This window comes from Glycine soja, chromosome 15 (genome assembly GCF_004193775.1).
Source record: "Glycine soja cultivar W05 chromosome 15, ASM419377v2, whole genome shotgun sequence".
NCBI classification, from domain to species: domain Eukaryota; kingdom Viridiplantae; phylum Streptophyta; class Magnoliopsida; order Fabales; family Fabaceae; genus Glycine; species Glycine soja.
The window spans coordinates 42,012,481-42,021,881 of NC_041016.1; the positions used below are offsets into that span (position 1 = coordinate 42,012,481).

The following is a 9,401-nucleotide window of genomic DNA, read 5'->3' on the forward strand; positions in this document are numbered from 1 at the left end:
GATCACTTTTACATAACTCCCTAGTTACAACTAAAAATCTTCAAACCTAAGGATTTTGCAGAGTATTTTTTTAATGAAGATGAAGGTGATAAAAAAGTTAAAGGGTCCACTCGCTCCATAAACAAGAATTGAATTGCAGTCACGGATTTGTTGAGATACCACTTATAATTGCTCTAAGTGGATGCTACTGACAAATGCAAAATATGTTAAGTTGTCACAACTTCTGGGTTAAGATATTCTTATTACTCTATTTGTTAATTCCCTGTTTTAGCATGGCTTGCAATGCTAATGAGGTCTTAAATATCTATTAAGGAACAGAAGAAAAAAAAAAAGGAAACCTGGTAAAACACCATCCTGGCGCTCAGCACAGGGCTTCCAAGATGTTGGGGAAGAGAAAGGATTTTCCCAAAGTGATGGTGATTCTTTAACCTAAAAATAATACCAAAGAGTCCATGTGAATGGGAAAAAAACACCATTGGCATTGAACAATATAGAAGGAGAAACGAAACTCCAAAACACTAGTCCTTTAGAGAACTTACATGCGGGCAATGAAGAACAATCCCATCTTTTTTACACAAGTAAGGTGCATTCTACAAAAAAATTGAACACAAATTCAATTATAAGAACTAGCTAAAAATAATATTAAAAAATATAACTGCAGCTGAATTGTTTCTTTCGGTATCCAAAAAAAATAAATTACTTGCACATCTACTCATTACTGAAGTTATACAATAGCTGAGCATTACCAAATCAAAATCAAAACAATAGGTAGTTTAATTCAATTTAAGATAAACAGAATAACACTGCACATTACAGATAAGGAATTTCGTTTTCCATACACCGAAAGGCGAAGAAGGATGCAATGCATTAGTGATTTAGTAGTGAATCTGAAAATGCAGCCAAGGAGATGAGGACTAACAAGATTATTCAAGATGGTGAAAAGGGAGACTAAACCAACAATAAGAAGAAGTAATGCGAAAACAAGAGAGATCCTGGAGTTGTGAGGCGAAACCCTAGGGTCGTCGGTGAAGAAGAAGCACATGTGCCGATCGCGGTCCTTGGACGAGTGTCAATCGTGCACGTCGTCGTCAGCGAGGTGGTTGTCGGGAATGAGAGGGGAGGAATCACCGCCGCCGGCGCCAGTGTCTCGCTTCATCAAAGAATTGGAGGCTCAGCTGCCAAGGGAGCAAGACACACTCAGTGAAATCAAGGAGGCCAAGCTCGCCGGAGACATGCCGCAGCCGATCTCCATCGACGCCGAGATCAGTGGCTACCTCTTCGACTTCCTCTTGGCGGCGCAAGACGCGTCCACTTCGTCGCTTCTGTGGGCGGTGGCGTTGCTCGAATTGCACCCAGAGCTTCTCGTGAAGGTGAGGGAGATGACACTCAGGCGGTGGCACGTGAGGTGGTGAGGTCATTGGAGTGAAGCTCGTGGTCCACATCCACCCATGCCGTCCTCTTCCAGAGAGAGAAAATGACAAAGAGAAAGGGAAATGCATGGCAACAATGAGAGAAGAAAATGAAGGGTTAGTGGAAAATGAAGGGTCAGCAGTGTATCCAAGAAGATAAGATAAGAGAGAGAAAAAAATATAACAATTCAAAGACGGGTTTTCAAAATAACCGTCCTTGAACTTCCAATCTAAAGATTCTACGCCGTTTTCTGTGGACCGTCCTTGTTGGTACGTCGTACTATATGACTTTTGTAGTAGTGTGGTATAAATTTACATCCACCTATTAACAACTACAAGAAAAATATTGTGATATTTTAAGGTTTTCCATGGACTTGGTGCTGAAATCACCATTCATTTCAAGTTCTCAAAATGGAAATAATTCAAACAATAATCAGAAAAAGTAAAATACAATATAGGCTTTATGTTATGTTACCTGTAGTTTGAGTGAGCTCCAGCTTCATTCCAATCACCCTAATAGCAACAATCTAACCAATAAAATCAAAAATAGTGAAATAAAAGAATAATAAGAGCGCACAATACTTCAAAACAATAGGACGTCAAAATAAAAGAATAATATGAAAACCTGTTTTGCATGCATGTTATCTACTCTAATTTCTATCCATCATAAAAACCATCACGACACATCCAAAACTGCTTCTTATCCTAACAAGTTAAACAAACAAAACATTCCCATGTTCCTTTCTCTTCTTACCAAACTAACTACGGCAACACATCAGCACAAACACTTATTTAAACATAGCAAAAACCACTCTCACTCAAAATATCATTAAAAGCCAACAACCTTAATTTGTCACACACACACTAATTAAGAATCCAAATGAAATTCATTGTACTCTTCTTCCTCCTAACATCATCATCATCGTCATCATCATCATCATCATATTCATACGCTCAATCCCCTGCAGCACCAGCAGTGGCTCATGTCCCTTCCACCAGAGCAACGCTTCCCATGTTACTCGTGATCTTCCTCTTCGCCCTCCTCTTCACCGCATTTTGCTCCATCTTCATTTGCTACTGCTCCCATGAAGAACAACCCCAGGTGCTTCCAGAAGCCACGCGTGCCATACCGCGCGGAGTCGACCCGCGTGTGCTCGCCACGTGTCCCATCACGTCCTACTCCACAGTTAAAATGAGGATGTCGCAAAACCCTGTGTTTCAGTGTGCAGTGAGTTTGGCGGAGTTCGACGACGCCAACGCGCTTCGCTTGCTACCTAAGTGCAGTCACGTGTTCCACACACACTGCATCGACGCGTCTCTCAGTAGCGTTTTATCGAAGAAAATCAAACACAGAAAAAAAAATTGTGGAATGAATCGATGGCAGTAATTGTTGTGGTTTCGTTAATTTCTCCGAAGGAGTTTCGATTCAAAAGAAATAGAAAGAAAAACCTAAAGAATTGAAGAGAGAGAGAGAGAGAAAGAGAGAAACCTAACCCTAAGTAGAAGGGAAAAGGGGGGAAATAGTAGAGAGAGAGGTTACCGCTTCATGGTCTTCTTCACTGTGTGTCGCGCGGGCTTGGTGGCTTCTTCTCTGACAACACCACAAGCCTTCCTCTGCGTCCTTCTCTGCCAGCAACCCCACATAACGCTCCTCCTTTCTCGTGAGGAGCATATTTCTCCTGGAAGCTTTTTAGGTTTAGTGGTTGTGAATTAATGAAAGTGAAAATGAATAAAATAATTAAAAATACTTGATCAAAGACGGTTTTTATAAAATCGTCTTTGTAACGTTAACATCAAAGGAAGTTTATAAAAAACCGTCGTTAACAGCATAATAAAGTTGACATTAATTACGAAAATGTCATCGCACCATGTACTACATCGGTTTTTGATAACCGACGTAGATACCACGATGTGGAAAACAACTTTTCTAGTAGTGAATGGAGAAATCTTAAGAGAAGGTTGGTCCACGATGATACTATGCAAAATATCTAATATAGCAGCAGGCCATGCACCTAGGGCTGCGCTTAAAGAGTAATCTCAAATATTGGAGGAAAAATAAAATGTAAAATCTAGGATATTTGTGTTGTTGAATTCTAGGAGATTTATGTTGTTGAATTGGAAATTTATTCATTTATTTATTGTGCACGAATTAGAAGTTAATTAATAGTTGCATATATAAGCTTTGGATGAGTGTAATGAAATTTTTGAGAAATTTACGGGTTATTTTCACCAAAATAAACTTAGATAATACACGACTTTATTTTAGTATCTTGTCAAACTCCATCAAATTTTAGAATTGAAGCCAAACCAAACTTATACTACATACATATATATTGTTTATTAGTATATAAATTTATATCTTCACTCATGTTTATTTTCTAATTTCTTATTTATTTGTAAAGTTGTCACAAAACATATACTTATTTATGAAAATATATTTAATTAAAGATAATTTTTTAGTGATTATTTGATTAATGTTATATATATAATTATCAAGTGTAAATTTATTTTTAATTTTATATTTTTAAAAATTATACAACTATTTGCTATATTTATTATGTATTTTACCATTTATTTAATACATTTCATAAATTAAGAAAATAAAAATTAAATGAAAATAAAAATTTATCAAATTCAAACCGTTTTCGGTTGGATTAGGGTTAATTGGATTTAAATTTTAAATCAAATAAGTTGTATGAGGAATTAGAAAAAACACATTTAAATCATGTTGTCTTTTTCCTCAAAAACTAATTCAATTCATGTATCCAAAAAAAATATCATTGTACCAAAAAAAACTCAATTCAATTCAATTGGGGAACATTTTGTTTTGGTGGCAATTGGGCAACATATTCCTACAAGAAACCTGTGGGTTTAAAATTAGTTTAGATATTCTCTCATACATTTATATATATACATAAAAATAGATTTTTTTATTATAATATTGGTATAAAATATTTATCAAATTTACTAATAACTAATCTTGAGTAATTAGTAAACATTACGGATCATCTTTAGTAAAATATTCTCTTCCAACCACGTTTATTTCATCCAAAAAACTTTAATTCAAGATCTTAATTAAAAGATGTGATTAATTGCCATTTGATGACATGTTGGTAAAACAAAAAATGGATTTGTAAAGGTAGTTATGATAACTTTAGTTCTGAATGGTCTTGCAAAACAATGACCTTAGGACTCAAAATATAATTTTTTATTGAAATATTCAAGTTGGGAATGCACTTAAAATTGCAATTAATGTGCATTAATGTAATTTTTTTATCAAAAATTTTCATTTTATTTGTCAGAGCAAATCATTTGTATAATTACACAAACGTCCCTACTTTTTAACCATTATATTTAACTTCCTTGTAGTGAGTGTTAATGTAAGATTTGTGTGTGTTAAGGAGTGTCAATGTAATGTTTTCAAACATGTAAGTGATGCTAGTGTAATATTTTCAAACTTCAAGAGATAGTGCATGAAAATCAAAAAGTGTGAGTTTATCTGTAATTTGATAAAAGTTCTGGGGATTTTATTATAATTTGTTCTATTTTTTAACCAATATTAATTCTAAGAATATTAGTTAGCATGTATCAATTTTAAATAATGAGAAACTTTAATGCACTTTCAAATACACTATATTTTCAATGCATTTTTCTATTGTTTAAAATTTATTAGAAATCACAATTTTTTTTATCCTATAATTTATTGAAGAGTAAATTACACTAACATCTTTTTAAGTTTGCTAAAATTAAACAAGTATCCTGTCTTTATTTATTCCTACACTAACTCCCTTAGTTATTTTAAAATATAATTGAGACACCCTTAATTATTTGAAAAATATTATATTAAACTCTGCCGAAGGAAAGTTAGAGTAAATGTTAAAAATCATATTTGTATAATTTTACAAAATTTTTAAGAAAGATTTGTGTAATTTACTCTTTATTTAATAAATCTCTATGTATTTTGAAATTTTAAATAATTTTTAAGTAATAATAAAAAGTATATTAAAATTAAAAAGTATGTTAAAAGAATATCTCATTAACCCATCTCTCTGGATAATTTCTCTTCCATTTACCTACAACCACGGGAAGGTGAACATGTAAAGACGACTTGTTGACTCATCATCACAAGATTATCTATTATATACATCCAAATACCTTTACAAATTCACTCTTTCCGTGTGATCAAGGATATCTAACATATACAACCAAATTATACTACGTGACATATCTTTAATTATCATCTAGGCACTAAATTAAGCAAATTCACAAGTACTCCATGGAGGGAAAACTACTAAATGTGAGATCAATATATTCCTTTCTTTTCCTGCTATTGCTAAGCTTCAAACCACATGTTACAAAGGCACAATCACCCAACTATGTGGGAGATGATTGCCAAAATACCACCCAACAAAAAGCTCTCAGCAGTGCATACAAAACCAACCTTAACAGTGTCCTCTCATGGCTCTCCACAGATGCAGCCACAAGCAAAGGCTACAACCACAACAGCTTTGGCAACAACACCTCTGGAGGAGATGCTTCTGATGCTGTGTATGGCCTCTATGATTGCCGCGGCGACATAGTCGGATACTTTTGTCAATTCTGTGTCTCTACTGCTTCCAGAGAAGTTCTTCAGCGCTGCCCCAATAGAGTATCTGCAATTGTGTGGTATGATTTCTGCATCCTGAGGTACTCTAATGAGAACTTCTTTGGGAATGTCACAGTGTATCCATCATGGCACGCCGTTCGACCGAAAATCGTGTCTAGTAAAGAAGAGATTCAGAAAGGTTTGGATTTTATGAGAGGTTTGATCAGAAAAGCAACTGTGGAGACCAATCTTTTGTACTTTATGGATGGCTTCAATTTGAGTTCCACTCAGAGAAGGTATGGCTTGGTGCAATGCAGTAGAGATCTCACAAATGATGGATGCAGAGAGTGTTTGGAGGCTATGTTAGCACAAGTTCCCAAATGTTGTGAACAAAATTTGGGGTGGCAAGTTTTGGCTGCAAGCTGTCTCATAAAGTATGATGATTATATTTTCTACCTTTTTCGCACTCAAGCATCTGATACACAAACAGGTGACACGTCAATTGCTTTTTTCTTCTATAACAATAATAAATAATCACTTTCTTCTATGATAGGAATAATCTATAGTTTACTTGGATTATTACATGTGTCAGATTATAAAGTAATTATTAATTCTTGTTTTATTTTTTACAGCCAAACAAAGGGGTGCTAGTAAGTCAAGAATAATATTGATCATTGGCTTAAGTGTGCTGGGGGCAGTAGCTTTACTGTGTTTTAGTGTTTATTGCTTCTGGTTCAGGAAAAGAACTAGAAGAGGAAGAGGAAAAGGTGATTTCCTGGATCAACACATGCTTGAATTTGTTTAATATCCAGTTTTGCATTTCCAAAAAATAAAAATAAAAGAATATGTTTAATATAGCTTATTTCACATACTCAAATATGAACTCGAAAACTTGTCTTCTCTGCAGATGGGAGGATACCTGATACCATACATCAATCATCATATCACAATGTTCAAACTGAGGAAACACTGAATACAGACCTGCCTACAATCCCATTAATCACAATTCTAAAGAGTACTGATAACTTTTCAGAAGCATCTAAGTTAGGGGAAGGTGGATATGGCCCTGTTTACAAGGTATTAGTGATTTGGAATTTAAGTCATACATTCTCTACTTTAACCATCTTTCAATGTGCTTTTAGCCTTATATTTATTGCAAACTTTTATCAGGGAATTCTACCAGATGGAAGACAAATTGCAGTCAAGAGACTCTCACAAGCTTCTGGTCAAGGCTCAGAAGAGTTCAAGAATGAAGTGATGTTTATAGCCAAATTGCAACATCGCAACCTTGTAAGACTTTTGGCGTGCTGCTTGGAGGGACATGAAAAGATACTTGTATATGAGTATTTGTCGAATGCAAGTCTCGACTTTCACCTGTTTGGTATGTTCTTAGTTAGCTTGCTTCATTGATTTGTGTTCATGTGGTAGGTTGTCTACTTTTTGCTTCGATTTTTTCTTCAATAATTTGAGTTATAATTAGACTTGTCTGCAGAGACAAGTCAAATGTTGCTGCTATGGGGATTAAAGTAGTTGGGTGTAGGGTGGAAATTTATTATATATAGTTAGCAGGTAGCACCAATTGTTTTCGTACGTATGCTATTTATATCATTAATATCCAATAAATTATGACACATCTTTTACCTGTTCATATTGTGAAACTAAATTGAAGCTAATGTAATCAATTACCGTGTTTTAAGATAACTTCAGGGTAAAAAAGGCTATATCTCTAGAAAAGTGAGTGAATAAATATTTGTTCTGCGTACATTTTTTAATTTTTTTTCCATTCTAAGGCCCACGCTTACAATTCATGATTTGTCAATTTCCTTGAGTCTTTATCCTTCATATAATGCTTTTTGGTTGAGATTTCTTCTGTGTTTATCTTGTCAGATGAGAGAAAAAAAAGGCAACTCGATTGGAATCTAAGATTAAGCATTATCAATGGCATAGCAAAAGGTCTTTTATACCTTCATGAGGACTCTAGACTCAAAGTTATTCATAGAGATCTCAAAGCTAGTAACATTCTGTTAGATGATGAAATGAATCCCAAAATATCAGATTTTGGATTGGCAAGGGCATTTGAAAAAGGCCAGAACCAGGCAAATACAAAACGAGTAATGGGCACCTAGTGAGTGCTACTTGTACCTAACATTTTTTTAACAATAGGATTCATAAATCTAACTTTAAGCACTTAGTTGAAAAATGAAATTGTTGGTTATTTATTATTTAATATAAGAGAATTAACAAAGTTTTAATGATTTCCATCAGTGGATACATGTCTCCAGAGTATGCTATGGAAGGATTGTTTTCAGTGAAATCTGATGTCTTCAGCTATGGAGTTCTTGTTCTAGAAATCATTTGTGGGAAAAAGAACAGTGGTTTCTATCTATCAGAATGTGGCCAAAGTCTTACTTTATATGTGAGTTTTCACTGTTACCTGATCAAGACATTAGAATAAATGTAATCATACACTCGTTTTTTCTTCTCATCTCCTTTTCAATTTATTTTCATCCTATCTGTCTCTTTCTTTCTCATTACATCATTTATCATATCTGTCCCTTTTTCTCTTTTTCTTTTCTATTTCTCATTTGCCACATTATTTAATTTTTCAACAGTATTATTAACTAGAGTTAATCAATATTAAAAATTTGCAATTACCTGCAGGCTTGGAAAATATGGTGTGCAGGAAAATGTTTGGAACTATTGGATCCAGTGCTGGAGGAATCTTGCATAGAGAGTGAAGTTGTGAAGTGCATACACATTGGTCTGTTGTGTGTTCAAGAAGATGCAGCAGATAGACCAACTATGTCCACTGTTGTTGTAATGCTAGCATGTGATAAAATGCCCCTTCCAAAACCTAACCAGCCTGCATTTTCAGTCGGAAGAATGACCTTAGAGGATGCCTCTACATCAAAAAGTTCCAAGAATCTTTCCATTAATGATGTAACAGTCTCTAACATTTTACCAAGGTAATGGAAAAGGCAATCAGTGTTGTTCTATATTTTTTTTTTCCTGGTGAAACCCGTATATTGTATACCTTGTAACATAATGAAGAGCCTCTGGCAAATCAGTAACATTTTTCAGTTTTGGATATGTTCTTAAAGGTAACTACTAAGTGTTGATTTAATTTAGATATATAATTGCGCCAGTGAATACCTGATGTAATTAAACTGGTGAATAAAATATTGTTAAAATTTTAAAGATCTCTTCGTTTACTTTGGTTCCACAATTCAAATTGTAATTCAATACAGATCAGATTCCATTCACAATTCTATTCATAAGATTAGTTGTTTATTGCAGTGCTCTTTTCCAATAAAACAACAAAAGAATACAATGAAGAATTTTTTTATTTGATCATAATTGGAATACAAGAAATAATGTAATAATATAAATTTGTAGGTGTAACTATC

At 34.2% G+C, this 9,401-nt stretch overlaps 2 protein-coding genes across 2 annotated transcripts; both read left to right on the forward strand.

The window, feature by feature from the left end:
• The first annotated feature begins 2,289 nt into the window (after positions 1–2,289).
• Positions 2,290–2,796, forward strand: LOC114386162 (E3 ubiquitin-protein ligase ATL6-like). The gene has a single exon (XM_028346154.1). It carries the CDS (start codon positions 2,290–2,292, stop codon positions 2,794–2,796), a length of 507 nt encoding a protein of 168 aa, XP_028201955.1.
• A 2,778-nt stretch (positions 2,797–5,574) lies between these two features.
• On the forward strand, positions 5,575–9,099 carry LOC114386885 (putative receptor-like protein kinase At4g00960). The gene is made up of 7 exons (XM_028346947.1): positions 5,575–6,484; positions 6,627–6,761; positions 6,902–7,071; positions 7,165–7,375; positions 7,882–8,119; positions 8,260–8,410; positions 8,656–9,099. The coding sequence occupies exons 1-7, from the start codon at positions 5,686–5,688 to the stop codon at positions 8,962–8,964; spliced, it is 2,013 nt and encodes a 670-aa protein (XP_028202748.1). The 5' UTR covers positions 5,575–5,685; the 3' UTR covers positions 8,965–9,099.
• The last annotated feature ends 302 nt before the right edge of the window (positions 9,100–9,401 follow it).

Bases quoted from the DNA above. Each gene is read 5' to 3' on its own strand.
- LOC114386162 (XM_028346154.1), top strand. From the start codon at position 2,290: ATGAAATTCATTGTACTCTTCTTCCTCCTAACATCATCATCATCGTCA.
- LOC114386885 (XM_028346947.1), top strand. From the start codon at position 5,686: ATGGAGGGAAAACTACTAAATGTGAGATCAATATATTCCTTTCTTTTC. The intron at 6,485-6,626 runs GTGACACGTCAA...TATTTTTTACAG, and splicing joins AGCATCTGATACACAAACAG to CCAAACAAAGGGGTGCTAGT. The intron at 6,762-6,901 runs GTGATTTCCTGG...TCTTCTCTGCAG, and splicing joins TAGAAGAGGAAGAGGAAAAG to ATGGGAGGATACCTGATACC.